Source organism: Lepisosteus platostomus, chromosome 24, assembly GCF_059453375.1.
Source record: "Lepisosteus platostomus isolate fLepPlt1 chromosome 24, fLepPlt1.hap1, whole genome shotgun sequence".
NCBI lineage: Eukaryota > Metazoa > Chordata > Actinopteri > Semionotiformes > Lepisosteidae > Lepisosteus > Lepisosteus platostomus.
This window is the reverse complement of record NC_142634.1, coordinates 16,486,214-16,504,515: the sequence shown is the minus strand read 5'-3', so window position 1 is coordinate 16,504,515 and position 18,302 is coordinate 16,486,214. Positions and strand designations below refer to the sequence as shown.

General features: G+C 44.0%; 1 protein-coding gene across 3 annotated transcripts in view; it reads left to right on the top strand.

The window, feature by feature from the left end:
• Nucleotides 1–18,085, top strand: part of mapkapk5 (MAPK activated protein kinase 5) — a 37,031-nt gene extending 18,946 nt beyond the window's left edge. For all 3 annotated transcript variants that reach the window (XM_088618788.1, XM_088618789.1, XM_088618790.1), the window contains exons 4-14: nt 437–534; nt 1,793–1,901; nt 2,726–2,815; nt 6,297–6,392; nt 8,396–8,476; nt 9,622–9,809; nt 11,408–11,528; nt 12,017–12,147; nt 12,973–13,088; nt 14,060–14,164; nt 14,392–18,085. In XM_088618788.1, the coding sequence (XP_088474914.1) occupies nt 437–534; nt 1,793–1,901; nt 2,726–2,815; nt 6,297–6,392; nt 8,396–8,476; nt 9,622–9,809; nt 11,408–11,528; nt 12,017–12,147; nt 12,973–13,088; nt 14,060–14,164; nt 14,392–14,486 (1,230 nt within the window). In that variant the 3' untranslated portion in view covers nt 14,487–18,085. The remainder of the gene's footprint in view (nt 1–436; nt 535–1,792; nt 1,902–2,725; nt 2,816–6,296; nt 6,393–8,395; nt 8,477–9,621; nt 9,810–11,407; nt 11,529–12,016; nt 12,148–12,972; nt 13,089–14,059; nt 14,165–14,391) is intronic.
• The last annotated feature ends 217 nt before the right edge of the window (nt 18,086–18,302 follow it).

Sequence of the window (18,302 nt, the reverse complement as noted above, 5' to 3'; positions counted from 1 at the left end):
TGCTTGGCCTGTGGTGCAGAACCTGCTGAGAGATGCACATTTTGGTGCTGAATTCAGAATAAGAAAAATATCATACATTAGAATATCAGATACACTAGAAACAGAGGTTGATATCTTGAAGGTAAAACCATCAGAAAGCACTGCAATCCATTGTGGGCGACATCAGATAGGGGACAAAAGCAGACAATAACACAGGCTTATTTAACAACAAACATTGTTCATAGCAGCAGTCTGTATAAGTAGTAATTACCAATTTTACTTTGTTTTTAACTTTCCATTTGTGTATTGTTTGCCTTTCCACAAGATTTAGAAAATGAGACGGCCAGAAAATGATTCCAGTTGTGTGAAGTAGGTCTGCTACAGCTCTCCTTGTGTTGTAACTCTCCACGATGCTGATGTCTGCAGGCCTGACACTGCTCCTCCTCCTGCTTTGCAGGTTCGGCTTCACATGATGTGTGCCGGCCACCCCAACATTGTTCAGATCCTTGAGGTGTACGCCAACAGCGTCCAGTTCCCCCACGAGTCCAGTCCCAGGTAATGACTCCCTGCATGGAGGGAAAAGGCTCTGGCAGTAACGATTTGCACTCTGTCCGACCTGTTTGCTCTTGAAGTTTTATTGACCTTTTTTTTTTAATTCCTGAGGATCAATTGCAATTATAACAGTAGAGGATCAAAATCAATACATGTAAAGATTGCAGTGTACCCACATAATTGCAACTCTGCAGTGTGATTGACCTATTATGGTGTGTTTATGCCATAATGATGGAATATGAATCCTAAAACTCTGAAAGCAGATTTCCTTGTATTGCCCTGAATGCTTTATTTCCCTGATACCTGCTGGCTGTGAAGCTCAAGCTCATGTCTCATGCAGGAAATGAATACTGACTGAATGCCTTTGGTAGTGTGCTCTGGCTGGGGCTGGACAATGTCCCATTCTTTTCACCCCAACTTATCCAACCCCGGGCACCCCAAAGAATCCCTTTTCTCTGTGCACGCAGCTTTATTTTCATGTGGCAAGAATTCCCCGAAGGCAGCACGGTGGCACAGTGTTCAGTGTTTCTGCCTCACAGCGCTGGGGCCCTCCTGGGTTCAATCCCTGGGGTGCTGTCTGTGTGGAGCTTGTATGTTCTCTGTGTGATCGCACGGGCTTCTTCCGGGTGCTCTCGTTTCCCCCCGCAGTCCACAGACATGCTGGTGGGTTAATTGGCCCTGCTGTGTGTGTGTGTGTGTGTGTGTGTGTGTGTGTGTGTGTGTGTGTGTGTGTGTGTGTGTGTCTGCCCTGCTATGGGCTGGTGTACCCTGCCTGGCGCCCCTTGCTTGCTGGGATAGACTCCGGCTCCCCTCTGACCCTGAATTGAATTGGATAAAGCGGTTACAGAATGGATGGATGGTTGAATTCCCCAAATTGTAATTTAAATAAATGTGTCTGCTTACTATCATGTCCTTGACGTGACCAGCCCCCAAGATAATGGATTTTCTGTTTCTCCGACATATATGCTTCCCTATGTCTTACCGACTTTAATTCAATTTGCAATCGTCCCCTTGTATGTATCATTTAACAAACAATGTTCATCACACCTACATTAACAAACACCTTTGTTTGGGGTTTTGAGCTGTGAGCTTGCGTGTCTTCGACCGTGCCAGCCCTCTGTGTGAGGGCAGCTGGGGTCTGTGGGAGGCAGGGCTCTCTACCATGTGCCCAGCTGGCCAGCAGGGGCCGTCCTTTGCAAAAGACCCCTCCCGCCCGCGCACGCCCCCCCGCAGCTGTCTCTCCCTGCTGGTGTCTGCTCAGGGCCCGGCTGCTGATCGTCATGGAGATGATGGAGGGAGGGGAGCTGTTCCACCGAATCAGCCAGCACAGGCACTTCACCGAGAAGATGGCCAGCCAAGTGACGGAACAGGTGGAGAGCACCGGCCCTCTATCAGTGTGGCTGCTCGTATGTGAGGGCTTGACACAGGCGCACACACTTTTCTGCTCGTTCTTTTTTCCAGCCGAATGGCACAGTTAAACATGTCTGATGTCATGACTGTTGTGCAAGCAGGAAGTGATAGAGTCGGGAATTGAGATTTGACTGTGGCAGTACATTACAAGTAAATATCCTGCAGTCAAAAATACTACACAAGTGTTGTATGTTGCATACCTGTTTACATTAAGATAGTGCATATAATTTTGAGTGTGTTTTTTGAAAATATTTCTAAGTTGATTGTATAGTAGTTTACTATAGGACAGTTTTGACACCTGAAAAGCATTTTGTGTAATTAGCAGTTAGGAAAATTAATTAAGCTTTACCATTATTTTTTTAATAACAAGAGTTAATAACTTTTCAGTTGTAGTGATTCTGCTGACAGTAAGGGGATTGAACGGAGCTGTTTTGCTGCCTTAGCAGGGGAGTGTTTTAGTGTATCTTCACAGGGACACACTGTACCATCTTGCAGAGATGCGCAAGCCTGTTACATGAGCTGGCATCGTTGATTCTTCGCAGATTTATTTTTATTCTGTTTGTCTTACACTTCGGCGGTACATTGCAGCTATTTGTGTAGCGATTTACAGGCTGCACAAAGTATAATAAGTGGGTTTGTGAGATGCTATTAAAGGAGCAATTTATTAAAGAACATCGAGTACATAACAAGTAGATTTTTAAAAATCTTGACCATAAATGTGATATGATATAAAGCAGGGTGACATAAAAATGGTTTGCCCGTGCTTTTGTTTTGTGCCTATCAGATCAGCCAGGCTCTCCAGCACTGTCATTCAATGAACATCGCTCACAGAGATCTCAAGCCCGAAAACCTCCTGTTTAAGGACAATTCGCTGGTGAGTGTTAACTCTGCACTAACATCCCAAACTTTACACCATGCAGACCTGCTTTTCTGAGGGCGCTGGAGGCTATTTGTTCTCTGAACACAGCCTGCAATTCCTGGCTCTAATGGCTTCTATACTTGTTTTAAAACACACTGGTTGTCTTTTGTACATGTAATCCTCATGTTGCCTGGGGTCACTGATGGATAGAAGCTTTCGGGTCTTTCCACAGATTCTCAATAGGATTCAAGTCAAGTCTTTGACTGGGCCTCTCCTGGACATTCACTTTTTTATTCTCAAGCCACCTCAGCCTAGCTTTGTCCTTGTGCTTCGGATCACTGTCCCACTGAAACCCCGGTTTATCTCCGTTTTAGGTCGGAAGTAGGTTTTCCTCTTCGTTTTCCTCTTTTCTCAAGCTTTGCCAGTACTTTGCTCCATCTGTGTTCCCATCTGTCTTGTCAGGCTTCCAGTCCCTGCTGATGAGAGGCAGCCCCATCCCGTAATGCTGCCACCACCTTGCTGGACAGTAGGGATGGTGTTGACTGAGTGATGCGCTGTAGTGGGTTGGTGTCAGACGTGATGTTTTGCATTTATACCAGATAAATGGTATCCATGGTATCGGTTCCAATTTTGTCTGGCCTAACCAGAAAACAGTTGCCGTTTGCAGTATGACTTAAATGATTTTATGAATAGTCCGTGCAGGATTTGAGATGGTTTTGCCACTCTGCCACACAGTCCAGCTTTGTGGAGTGACTGTGAGAATGGACATGGTTTCCCATCTCAGCTGTTGAAATCTATAACTCTTTGAAAGTCACTGCTGGCCTCACAGGTCATCTCTAACCAGTTTCCCCTTGATCTAGGCTTGGTGTCTTTCAGTTCTTAATGACCGACTTCCCCATGCTTAAAGACGTACAGGCCAGTAATGTATTTGAAATGTTTTATACCCATCTCCTGATCTGTGCCTTTTAACAACTTTATGCTGGACTTGTTTTGAAAGCTCTTTGGTCTTCATGGTTGAATCTTTGCTCTGCTGAGGGACCTTACAGAAAGGTGTGTTTTTTCCTGTATCATGTCAACCACTATTATTGCACATGGGCAGCGGCCACTCAGATAATCATTAATGCAGATTAATTTAGGTTTGCTACAGTTTTTGTAATGTACTAAGCAGGTTGTGTATATACAGTGACAAATATTAATAGCTGTTTCATGTGTGCAAGTTGACCAGCAACACAATATGAAAACTGTGACAGGGTCAGAGTACTTTAGCAAGTCACTGTGTATCCCATCGGTAGGCTTGTGCAAGTTACTATTGGATGAGGCAGCTGTACCCTGACTTCCAAGGAAGTATCCAGGCAGTTTTTTAGTATTCACCCCTTGTGACAGGTTGCCTGTCTTTGTGTACATGTGTCAGTGTCTGTTTATGAAGCCAAACTCTGTCACATGCCTGGTAACACCCTGTTCATTAAGTCATGCTTATCACATCTTTACCATTTACCAGCCATTCATACAGCAGCAGGCCAGTGGCCTGGGTTGGAGGTGTAATTAGTTGGGCTCGAGTTGAAGAATAGGGGTGAATGACTCCTGACAGATTTGTACATGCTTTTAATTTGACTCGGTTCCAAACAGGGACAGACTTTTTAATAGCCACAACTTAAAGAGTAGGTTCGCTCCAGGCTGCCTTGGCTTATACATTTCACATTATTGATCTGACTGGTTAATTTTCCTTTTATTTTTTATGTGCCAGTAATACTTACAAGTACCACCAATTATACTGCAGTGCATTGCTTCCACATATGCCTATGTCCTGATGTTACTTAAAAGTCTCAATTTGTACTAATTTAAAAATCTGGTATCTAAAGCTCTCCTTTAAGACAAACACAAGTACTATAGTTAGGACAGTCATTTATGTTCATTCTGCATACATTACTTGGTGACATGAGAATGTCACTTGTATGAATAATGAAAGTGCATGCTTTCAAATACAATTGAGATTTTGTGTCGGGAATGAAAATGTGTGATATCAGGACAAAGTCAAACACCAACTGAGGTCCAGTTTGGAGCCAAAATAGCAACAACTCAGACAGACCCTTTGTGAGATAGACTTAATACTACTTTAACGGTATTTACATGTAGAGTTTTAGCTGTGTGGATCATCAAGTCAAGTAAATGCTGCTTGGGAAAGTCTGATATTGACACCCTACGCTGTGCAACTATGTATCATTTGGGAAAGTGCCTGTTTGCAGCACAAGGACCTTTTTCTTTTATGTCTTGATATGCACATTGTGCCAGTTCCCAGCTTTCCCTGTCTGTACTTGTGCTGACAATAACTCATGTCAGACGCTTTTGCTGCCTACAGGGCATTTAAAATTTATAATTAACTGTATTTTTTCTTCCCATCCCACATCAGGAATGAAGAAAACATATTATTAGGAGACAAAAATAAACCTCAACTGTCAAAAGTTGACTGCTGTATCAAAAGACTGGGTGCCTTAGGAAGATTTACTGCTGGATGGAAAACCAGATGAGAGACTAAAGACAAAGCTGGCTGACTAAGGAGGGGGCAGTTTTATTAGGGCTTGTGTTTGTGTGTTTCTAGATGCTTGTAAAAAATGAGATCATTTGATGGAAAATATTAACTGTGGGCTAATGCCTAATTTCTCACTATCAATATACTGTTACTCCCCGATGTGAAGTAGTTGCATGGATTGGTTGGCGTTAGGAAATGGGTAGAGCATGCCAATACTAAATATTGTAGACTAAATGTAAATATCTGCTAGGACATGACTGAAATAATGACATTGCATTCCAGCGGCCTCTGCGGAGAGCAGCGCAAGAGGCGAAAGGAATTTCGGTCATGTACCGAGTCATTCCTCCAGCTGAGGCTGTGAGGAGGGTAATGGGGTGTGGAATTGAACTGCATGGGCCGCTGGTTCCAGCAGGCTTCAGGCTGATGGAGATCTAGTGATGCTGCTGGCCAGGCAGAGGGGTGGAAGCCAGCGTAATGCTCCTCGGAGCGCCCCTGGGGCGCCTGCAACCGAGTGGGTCTTTTCGTTTGACTGGCGGTCCCTAGTATTGTGGCCAGTGAGTGCGCATATGGTGGCGTGGTCCTCTTTGCCTGAGTCAGAAACGAACTGTGGGGAAATATCTTCAAGATTTAAAAACAATGTGGGATCCCTGGAACTGCACGTATAAAACGTCCTGGACACCTGGGCTCTGCCAGTCCAGGGTGATTACCGACTAACCTGACCTCTCCGAAATCCCTGTCTAACCATGTGCCTTAGAAAGTGTTTGTGTTGTTTGATCCTTTGTTTTAGAGCAATGAGCCAGTCCCTTATCCTTCACACAAAGGACGCTGGGTGTCTGAAACGAGTTCCTCTGCCGTGTTGTGGGAGCAGATGGCCTGGTTTTCAAGCAGTGGCCGGACGGGATCCCCAGACCAGTAACCAGGAGAGGCTAGTGTGTCTGTTCTCATGTTCTGATTTTGTCCTGTTCACAGGATGCACCTGTTAAGCTGTGCGATTTTGGATTTGCCAAAATAGACCAAGGTGACTTGATGACACCGCAGTTCACTCCATACTATGTAGCACCTCAGGTAAATCCAGAACTGCTAGAAGACCTTGTTAGAGCTCCACACTTGTTAGCAGCTGCAGTCTTGCATTAGTTAACACAGCTTCCCAGTAAAGGTACTGAGGCTCCTTATTCAGCATGTCATTTAGCCCATTGAGGTATTCCCCAATTAGATCAAAATATCTTTGAATCTTTCAGCGTAAAACCAAACGGTGGCACAAAATTCTCGAGTGTGCATTGTAATTAAGCAAGAAGAGTAGTTGTTCAAAAGTGATCGATAAGAAATAATCTTAACATGAGAAAGATATTTTGTTTGGAAGATTTGCTCTTAGGCTCCGTTGTGTTAATTAATCAAGAGTTTTTCATCCACAGGCAGTGTAGCCAAGACTTATCTTGCTGTTTAAGGGGCGTCGAGGGTCATTTGTCTTGTTTCCATTTGAAAAATGTCTCATCCTTAAATGTAAAAAACAACGAAGGGGCTCAGGCAGCTCAGCCAGTAACAGAGCTTGTTCAGAGCTATGGTTGGACCCCATGGAGCAAGTATCAGCTCTTGAAATGTGCCGTGGACGCAGGTGCACACTGACCGAGCACAACCAGGGGTCACTGGGTGAGCTGTCATGGGCCTGGCCTGGCCAGAGGTGCCACATGGGACACATGGGTCCTAGCCGTGACACACAGCAGACGGCTCATTTTGGAGAAGAGCACACACGTCACCTACCCCTCCCATGCTAGTGTGTGGCCAAGCTGATTCCAAAACCACCGATTACAACCCCCGAAAAATGTGTTGTTTGCAAGGGGCTAGCAGATAAATCGGTGTGAAATGTACAGGTGTCCCACGTTTTCTGTGCTCCTGTTGAATTCTGTGTTCTCTGGTACCCTGGGGTTTCTGTTCAGTGAGCCTCGGCTTGCCTGTTTCTCTTAGCTCCACGTTTACAGCGAATCGCATTCACAACAGATCATTTCTGGTGAAAAGTAGTTAACAGTTAAAAGAAAAATCGATTCCATTTTATAGTTCTGTATGTGGTGCAGCAGACCACATCATTAGGTACAGAAGGTAAACTGGTTTCAGGCATTTCCCTAAATCCAGGCAGAAACCATGTAAATACATATATTCTGCCTGCTAAAACCTTGTACAAGACTAGTTATTTGTTGCCATTGAATAGAGACAAATGATGTTGTCTCAGTTTCATGCAACAAAGGAATTGTTTATAAATATTGGAATTCTAACGAAAGCATTGCCTGAAGACCTGGAGGATTTATGAGAGAATTGAACATAAAGCACATTCAAGCGTAACTGAAAAGCAATGAACTTGTTTAAGTGCTGCATACTTTTCTGTGTGCACCAGCACTCCCTGAGAAAGATAGCAACCTGATGCTGTCGAGGTTAAACAGTTTATTTTCCCGGAAGGCAATTAACCTACCAGTAAGGCTTTGGACTTTGGGTGGAAAGCACAGCACCCGGAGGAAATCCATGAGAACATGCAAACTCCACACAGACAATGCCCCAGGCAGCTGTGCTCCAGCACTCCCTGAGAAAGATAGCGACCTGATGCTGTGGAGGTTAAACAGTTTTGGATTTGAGCTCCTGGCCCCCATTGTTATGCTAACATTTATGGAATATTTCACAAGATCATTAAACCACTTTAGTTTTCCAAACATGAATGCCATTACAGTTCCCTCTAAAACAGCTGGGAACCTATGTCGATTGCAATTATGGAATTAATTACTTAAACCAGCTACGTACATAAGAGCTCAGGTGAAACAAAAACCCAACGACAATGTGTCCTCGGGAACTGAGTTTGCAATTCCTGAAAGTGCTGGAATTTAGAAAGCACAAAAAAGTGCAATCTGACCAAAAACAACTCTTAGTCACTCCGCTTAGCTCAAAGGGGTTTTCACAAGGTTCAGTCATTTCTTCACATTTTTAATGAGGTGAATTTGCCTTGGTGATGTTTCAGTCGATTCTTTCGCCTCTCTCCAGCAGATTGATATTGATCGTTACAAGAGTAACGCCACATGTTGTTTCAGGTACTGGAGGCCCAAAGGAGACATCAGAAAGAGAAGTCTGGAATAATACCTACCTCACCAACACCATACACTTACAACAAGGTGAGCTCTCCCTGGCACTGCCCAGCCAAGACACACAGGATCTGAAATTAGAGTATTCAGTTTGCTAATGAGCAAACTGACCCTGTTCACAGGGTCGTTAAAGCACACCTTGCTGTTGCTGTTATAATGTAGTAGTCATAACAATAAACTTTATATTACTGTATATATAGCACCTGTATAAGTCTGTTGAAATGTTTGGTCAATACGTGCCTCTCCCAACATGTTCTATTGACCGAGCTCAGAAGAAAACAACTGCTTGTGACATTAATAGAAGACGTATTGAATGGGAATTAAATGTTGCACAAAGAACAGCTGTGGATGGGCTAAGATGCTCAGAATGGAAAAATTGGCCGTATATATGCTTCATTGTCTTGGCTCTTATGTGCATCAGTGAAAGGTTCCTTCATTGCACAATTTGACTGGATGACTGGGTGCAGCCAGTTCCTCTCAGCAGTTAACTACAGTGCTGTCCCTCTTTCTCACACTGACTGCTCTAATAATGGTCTCAGTGTACTCAGCTTATTCTAGGAGGGCAATGAAACTGGCCATGCATACGACACTCAAAAGCTGAAGAATATTTTGTATTTCTGTTTGTTTCTGCATCTGAACATTGTTATTAAAAAGTTTAGATTGTACCGGATTGCAACCGGAAGTTCACAAAACTGTCCAGTTTGCATTCAGTTATGCTGGCGTCACACTACACGACTTTTCCTAGGATTTTCAGTCGTCGCCTTCGTTGACATGCTCGTAAAAAAATCACAGCGAGTTGTAGAGAGAACAGCTGGCGCGCCCGTTATCATGAGTTGTGTAGTGTGACACCCCCAGTGACTCAGTCATAGCGTTCTTAACAGCTCCTACGACTCTCTGCGACTCGCTATGATAAAATCAAACAGGTTTGATAGCAAGATAGCTTGTCCTATAGCATGACAAAGGCTTTAGATTCCGTATTCCTATACTTTTTTTTTATTCTGCTTTGGTTCTTTTCTGTGCTGCTTTGTTTGACTTAACAGTATTCAGTGGGACCAGTGAGATTTTTCCAGTTATCCCACCCAGAGGACAGTAGCAACATGTGGCGAGCACTTGCCTGCACTGTGTCAATATAAGTCTTCTTCCCTGTTTCCCATTCGTCTGGATTCCCCGGGAAGAGCTGTGACTTGTGGTCTCTGGGGGTGATCATCTACGTGATGCTGTGTGGGTACCCTCCCTTCTACTCCAAGCACCACAGCCGGACCATCCCCAAGGACATGCGCAAGAAGATCATGACGGGCAGCTTCGACTTCCCCGAGGAGGAGTGGAGCCAGATCTCCGAGATGGCCAAGGACATCGTCAGAAAGTGAGCTCGGCTGTCTCGCCTGGGAAATACATCCCAGGGCAGAATCCAGAGCAGGGGGCTGAGTCAGAACACAGTTGAGCTTAATCAGTCCAGATGCTGGTGTCTTTTGGAGCCCGGCTTTCACTTTTTTTAAAGACCTTTTCATTCTTCGCTTGCAGTTTGATGAAATTGAATGTCGTGTCGTATGTCCCTGTAGTGACGTAACATGTTCGTTCATGTTAAGCGGGCTCAACTCAAAGCGGGCGATGTAAAAAAAACTCTGCAATAATGTTCATCCTAAGCTTTGTACTATTAAATACATTTCACCTCGTCCGTCCCAGTACAACGACAGCGCGAGGAACATAATGTATTCATTCACATTAAACAGGATTGATTCAAAGTGGGCAAAGCAAACTAAATAAGGTAAACCTGGTAATACCTCAAAGCTTTATACTATTAAATATTTTGTCTTTCCGTGTACAAAATAAACTGTAGATAAACAAATCTTCATCAGTCGTAATGGGGTCACAAAATAATATCTTTATGTCCAAACCTCATACCTAGAACACATATGAATCTAAAGTAGCCTAATTAAATTAGGATTTTACATCAAATAAAACTGTAAAAAAAGTTTGATTTTACTAATGTGAATATTTTCTTGTCCAGTGCAACTTCTTCCCACTTTGATAATTTTGTGGACAGCTGGAACGGGGCTAAATGTTTTGCTGAAACCAAATCTGACACAAAATAGGCTCTCTCATTTCTCTGGGGGTTGGGGATCTATTTTAATGTTAAATTTGATTACATAGCTGTATAGCCTTGAATGGTTTCAGTTCTGTTTGAATTGAATCACTGCCTTGTAGTTGTGCTCTTGGTTTTGAGTTACAAGCAGTGTAAAGAGTTAAGCGCTCCAGGATAGCTATCAGGCTTAAATAAGGACTTCGATACAGACTTGCAAATTTGAAGACTGGTACTTTTGCGTCTCACATGCACATAAACCTCAAAAGTGTACAAGTCCAATTATAATACTTCTCGACAACGATTCTCTTCTGGCTTTGACTTCTCATGTTACCCGTTTCAGCTGAATGAGCTGTGTTGTACACTGGGACGTGCCCAGACACACATTTTGAGAGGCAATTCAATCTGAGGGCTGTGATGTAGGCAGTGTCTGGGCCCTTCGTTTTTAGCACTGATATTGATTTTGCTAAGAGTTAGAGCCATTGAGGACAGTGTGGCACCTTTACTGCAAAGCGATGTCTGAACTGGGGTCTGTGATCATGTACTGTTAGGAGACATCTCATGAATCCACTGCTGCTTCCTGACAGCAGTGCTTGTCTTTCAGTGGCAAGGTCGATCTGGGCTTCTGATGTGCTAGGTAAGTAGGTAAGAAAAGTGGGCTTGATAGATTCAGCTTGCTGGCAAGCTAGTGTCACTGAGTCGTGGCGTCGGGTTCGTGATATTGAAAGGGAGGTCTGCAGTGTGTGATGGATGCTCTGCTTCCGAGCTGGCATTCCCAGAAGCTGCCCCTTGTGTTTTGAGGCAAGGTCTCCAGCTCACAGTGTGATGGATGCACAGTGTGACGGCCCGCAGTGTGATCGGTATTGGCTGTGCCTCTCCAGGCTGCTGAAAGTGAAGCCGGAGGAGAGGCTGACAATCGAGGGGGTGCTGGCCCATCCCTGGCTCAACTGCACAGAGGCCCTGGACAACGTGTTGCCGTCTGCCCAGATGATGATGGACAAGGTGGGTCTCTGCCGTTTTCCTCTCCTCCGCCTGTCGTGGGCCTGCTGCTGTACTGGGGTAAAGCCTGCTGGGATCTTCCTGAATCGAAAACACTGCAGAGACACAAGGAATTGTTGTTATTTAGTGGCTTCTGGAGCACTGCAGTGTTTTCTGACTTGACTTCAGAGTAAATATTTTACATAAAACCGCTTCCCCTAGGAATATTAAGCGTGGTAGCGCGAGAGGCTGAGGAATCGTGTCTGAAAACATGACAGGCTCCCTAATTATCTGGCAAGTAGAAGTCAAACCAGCAATATATTTTTTAACAAAATGAAAAAAATGTACATTAGAACTTGAACTTGAACTAGCAGGCAGGCGTGTGGCAGGTAGTTCCATGAACACACTGCAGTAACCATGGCCTGCCACTAGTGGCCACTGACAACCTCAAAGACATTCATGTAACAGTTTGCTCTGTGTGGGGTGCTAACTGAGCTGTCCTCCCGTTGCAGGCAGTAGTTGCTGGTATACAGCAAGCTCACGCAGAACAGCTGGCTAACATGAGAATACAGGATCTCAATGTCAGTTTGAAGCCCCTCAACTCCGTCAATAACCCCATCCTGAGGAAACGAAAACTGCTGGGGTGAGTACTGCCCTCTCCTGGCCCGCTTCTGTAAAAACACTGCGCGGTTACTCCCTGGTTCTGAAACGACTTGTGTTCGAGTATCTGTATGAATGCGTGGACATGTTTTTATACATGACAAGAAAACTTGATAACGGATGAATGGAACACCTTCTCACAATTAATGAAAATGTCAGAAGTATTTCGTGATTGTGTTGTATTTTCCGTTATTACAATATTCTGTTTGGATATACTGTATACAGTACAGTGATTAGAGGAAAAAAGTACCCTCTTTTTGTGTGCCAGTGCTCTAAATAACATGGGTTTCTTAAAGTAATGCTTGTTTGATATTCCTTCAAAAAATCATATTTGAAAATGATAATAAGTGGTCTTTTAGAAAATCAACAGCATTCTTCTACGATTTTTTCTTCATGGCTGAATTTCATGCTGTCCTAGCAGAAGTGGTTGTTATGGTAAAGATAGATAGATTTCCCGTGAGGGAAATTGCAGAATTAAGTCTTGTTTTAGAGGATGCGGGTTTTCAAATACAGTAAACCCTCAGGTTTAATGGACTGACAATGGGCAGGAGATGTCCCTTAAATCATAAATGTCCTTTTAATCCCAAGTCCACTGAAGGGGAGCCCGATACGGTGTAGGTTTACTGTACGCGTCTCGTGACATCAGCCCCTGTGAGCAGCAGCCTGCGGGGGAGACGTGCAGGTGTGATGGGGAGCTCTGGGGTGGCGAGCAAGCTTTGACTTGAGCACCTTCTCCAGCGGGATGCGATTTTGAGAAACTGCGCTTTCTTCAGCGCCGTTTGGTCATGAGCCCACAATTGCCTTTCAGCACGAGGCCGAAAGACAGTTTCTTCATCCACGACCCAGAGAACGGAGGGGAGGACTCGAACGTGGCCCTGGAGAAGCTGCGGGACGTGATCGCCCAGTGCATTCTTCCACAGGCAGGTGAGGAAGGGCCCGGAGGCACGGCTCTCCCGATCCGTCCGCTACGCTTACCCCATCGCTGAGGCGGTCAGTCTGGTCCTCTGGGTTTCATTCACCCTCGGCTTTCAGTTACTTCAAACAGTATTGCAAACAAGAGAAAGCCTTTCAGCCCATTTAGTCTGTTGAAGCCCATTGATTCAGAATCCTGCCATTTCTTTCAGGATTCCTCAGAGCTAGGTTAAACAATATAGCTAAGGGCGTTGTTCCAGACCCCCGAGACTCTGTATAAAGAAGCATTTCCTGTATTCTGTCCCTAGTGCTCCATAAATATTTCACTTGGTCCATACTGTGTATTGTTTTTGGCCTTCACTGTTTCCCCTTGGTAGACGTGGTCTGTACTTTTATGGATTTTTGACTTCCTGAATCAAAGACCCACCTGGTCTTCTGGTCTGAGATGAGGTCTGCTCAAAAAATGAGTCTTGTTGTTTTCCCTGCTTCTGCCTGTAGAGCAATAATGAATAATGTTGTAGTATTCTGACCAAACACTCTATAGTGTCATAATTAATTTAGGAGTATGGAGTATTATGAGTAGTATTATGTTTTGACTTTGACAATATATAGTGTTATAGAGTGTTTTATGTCGATCAATGACAAGAAAATCCCAATTAAATACATTAAGATTCCATATTGTAACAATGAATTGCTAAAAGGTCCAACGGCAGTGAATACTTTTGATAGACTTTGTACCTCCTCTTTCTTTTAGGCTTAACACAGTGCTCTCCGAGTGAGCTGCAGTAAACACTGAGTCTACAGTGAGCTGTAGTCTACAGTGCTAAACTATATCCAGCAGGAGCCACTACTGACAAATTCTGCTGATATTGTTCTGGATTGTTAGCAGGGCTGCCCTGAGCGGCACATCCAGTTTGGAACACGTTCCCTGTTACTTCTGAGAAGAGGTAGTTAGTGTCTTCGGTCTCTGGTGTTGCCTGCAGGAGAGAACGAGGATGAGAAGCTGAACGAGGTGATGCACGAAGCCTGGCGCTTCAACCGGGAATGTAAACTCCTGAGAGACGGGCTGCAGGGCCTCAGCTGGAACGGTAATGTTCTGCTTCCGATGCTGTGCTCTTTGATTTCGAATCCTACCGCTTTGTGACAAATCACACAAGATAAGATATGTATTATTGGCCATATACAATTTCTTTTAGTAGGAATTTTGTCTTTTTGCATACCCCAACTTGAGCTCTGACCCCCAGCTTCTCTCCCTGTCTGTGTGTACAGCAAGCCGGAGGAATGGGGCAAACCTGACTCTTCTTTTGTGTTTCAGGGAGGACTTTCTCAGACAAGGTGGATCGCTTGAAGCTGGCTGAAATAGTGAAACAGGTCATAGAGGAAAAAACAAATTTGCAGGACTCTCAATAGCAAGTGCTGTTATTTTTTATTTTCCCTTTATTTTGTTTTGTATAACTGTTCTTAAAATAACTTGTAAAGAGTAATTTTTATGTAAATGAAGTACAAGACTTGAGGAATTTTTTTCAGACTTGCTTGGAAATTACTGTACAGCTGCAGATAAAAACAAAGGACTTGTTGGTACTGTAATATTTTTTACAATTAACAATGGAGTACGTAGCGTAACAAAGCCTATATTTTCATTTCGCAAAAAAAAAGAAAAAGACAAAAAATGAGTACCCAGTGGAAGGGAATTCATACATTTTAAAGCTGCTTGTCAGGAATGTCAGTAGTGGTGCTTATTATTTTATTTTTGATTTTATGAATGCTCTTTATTTATTTAAAAAGTCCTTTACTTGCTACCACGAGCATCCACAGCCTGACACTTGGATCATAAAAAGTCCCACAGTTTGTAAACTGGCCTCCCTGCAGTTTCTTCCTTTTAGTCTGTGTGATTGTCTTTTTGATTTTTTAAATGTGTTTCATTTGCACCTCATCTTGCTTAAATTAAGCATTTTAAGTTAAGTATTTTCTACAGAGAACTGGATGACATTGAGGGCTTCTCCACTGACATCTGCTACAGGAGTTTGAATTGGGCACAGGTTCTTGTGCTTCATTGCAACTTAAGTCATGAAAAAAACTTGTGGGGTGCAGGGCACACAGAACCCAAGGGACTCCAAAATTATTGGTTGCACTAATGCTGCAGTTTTCAAAATGGTGTACCCATGCAGATTCTCTTTAATTCTGTTGTTGGGGTCCTTCTGTGGCCTCTGAAGATGCTTGAGTAACAACCAGTTTGGCTCCCTGCATGCTTTAGGTTCCTCCCTACTGTACCACTCTGGAAACATGCCATGTTTTGCCCTAGTCTTTTATAAGCGATACTTTAAACAGACAATTTAAACACTTTTTGTCTGTGGCAGAATTGCCATGAATCTTTGTTGGTTCTGCGATATTTTTTTCCCCTCTTTTCAATTCAGCCCATTCGATAAATGGACCTACAGTATGTATTTACTTTATGATGGCTGTGGACTTTGCCCTCCACCGCTCCCATTGCTGAGGCATTAGCAACACTGGGAGGAGTCGTTGCGTCTCCCATTGAAAACACTGCATGTAGTTGTGGCCAAAGCAGCCTTGGCCCAGCTGAAGCTCACCCACCTCCGCCAGTATGAGCCCATGACACAGCTCAACCAGGCTGAGTCTGCTTGAGAGGTCTCAGGCTCGCAAGGGGTATTTTAAAAAAGATCTACTTAATGTTCCCGAAGCTTGCTCTACTCTGGGGATCACAGTTGGGAATCATAGCTTTGGAGGCCTTCCCATGGTCTCATACAGTCAGACTATTCCCGCTGGAAGAGTCCCAGAGTCTGGGGATCAGAGCTGTCGGTGCCAGGCAGTGCCAATCGGCAAAACCATCAAGCTCGGCAGGATTGTCTGATTCCCACAGAGCCCAGGAACCATAACCAGGCAACCGTTTCACGCCACTGTTGGAAGACAGTTAACAGAGTGCAAGAGCATGAACTAGGCAGCTCTGTTTGTTCTGTGATAGCGCCTCCTTCTGGGCATCTGTGTTGAATTGGATGGAGCTGCATCTGTCCTGCACCTGAGGCTGGGGCTGGGGCTCTGCAGCTTCCATGTGGGAACTGCGGTCATGAGAAGTACAGTATGTGTCCTAACGGGACACAGCTCTGTGGATGGAGCTCTTTGGCTGTTGCTAAAGCACAGCAGGGTGTCAAACTGTAGGCAAGTCAGCATCTCTGAGCCAAGGCAGAAATTACAGGAATTTGATTTCATTCCACTATCTTCTTGATTGATCTTGTATATTTCATTTTATTCTTATCTACAGTTTTTTAATCAATTTCAAGACATGATGAAGACACCTTCTGATCCTGCATGGTTTTGTCCGATAGATATCGCAATATATAGCACTTTGCTCCACATATGGTGGAGGGGTGTCAGTCTGAACAGGCATGCTAGGCCAGTCGTACTCAGTGGGTCTTTCGACATCATAATCTCCCCAGTCCTGTTTTCAGGATTGGAAACCCATAAGAAAGCTGCTAATGTATGTCCCATTTTGAGGTGGTTTAGTTTTCTGAACTAATTACTCCCCCTATGGAGAAAAATACAGTAAGTGAAATATGGAGGGGAAAATTCCTGTCTGTATCTGTTCACAACATGTGTAAGAATAGGCAGGCTAATACTGTAGCATTTTCTTATAGTTCCTGATCTATTACATTGACTACATTGACTTTCGCAATTGACTGACATTGTGAAAAATACATTTTGTTTTAAGAGTATTTTAAAACCTGGATCTCCGCTTTGTTTTTGCAGGGATAAATGCAATAGCCAGATTGCTTTTTTATTGTGTTCCTTCCAGGCATATATTAAATAAACAGGCCCTTTCAGGTGTGTCTGAGGGAGGCAATGTGGAACTGCTCTCAACCTTTCTAAGGAAAAAAATGTATTTTCCATTTCAGTATTAAAAAGATCAAATAAACAATGATTTTAGCAAACTTACACAGATATACCAGTCGATGAAAGGAGTTTTTAATGCTATTAGTTGTGTTTCTTATTGCTGTACTACATTGATTTAGAACAAGCTTTGAAGTCCATCCTGTTATACTAATTTGCTCTGGTGTGGAATGAGTACATTACTGAGGCATTTTAACAGAAGTAATAAGCAAAAACCGTGCTATTTCAGTCTTTCCATGGCAGCATTGTTCTCAGATAAGTTAAAGTTTTTAGTAGCACAAAACACTTGAGAAGATCTGCTTTCAGATGCATAAAACGAATTAGGTGTGCAGGAAGGTCCAGTGCTGGTCCTGGAGGGTCAGTCTGTCTGCAGGGCTGCTGTCCAGCTCGGCTCTTAGTGGCCTAAATCAGCCTGTTAAATGCTTATTTGGACCAATGAACCAACTGCTCCCAGCTCTTAGGTGCTGAGACCTGAAAAACCTGGAGACATGGGCCACCCCCCATGAGATTAGCCACCCCCAGCAAAACTGGGTCAACTAAAGCAGCCATGGTGAAGTACCTCCCTCCAGAAGTCAACAGCGTTGCCCTCTGTTCTGACCCCTCCTCCTCTGTCCCTTTGAAAACCCTCCCAGAAATGACCACAGCTTCCGACTGCCATGGGAACCCACTTGAAAATTCCCTGAAAATGTCCAGTGTTTTTCTTCGTACTCCTGGTTTTTCACAGGTCGTCTTTTAAGGGTGTAGCATAACAGCCGTGACTGGAATAAAGGAGTGTGAGCATCTCGCTTTCTCCTTTGGTGCCCGACATAAGGCTGTCCAGGGTCGCTGCAGTCTGTGTTGCCTCAGAGAAAGAGGCATGTCACAGGGCCAGAGCCAAAACACAGAGGGAGCCCAGAGAGGCGTTCAGCACTTACAGCTCTGTTTTTCACCACAAGTGGGAAAACTGTGGTTACAGTTCGGATGGAAGAAGCATGTTGGATGAATTCATTTCATGTTACTGTATTGTTCTCTCAATTGCCACTTTTGTATTTAAGTTGCATTGCAACCATCTCCTCTGGTTGTCATGAATATGCTGAATATTTATATTAAAATGATTCTTTACAGCAGTCCTCTGTGTTGTGCAGACCTTTTGATTTCCCGGGGATAATGTGGTTCCACAGGCGCAGCGTGGAGAGAGACTTTGTGTTTGTGTTCAGTGGGTCACGGTGAGATTTTACATTATTTTCTCTGCAGCCATTTGGAAGTTATCTGGATTCTTTGGATGTTGACGTCTGCGAACATTGGCCCTCTCATATGAGTGCGTGTGCACTGTGATGGACTGGC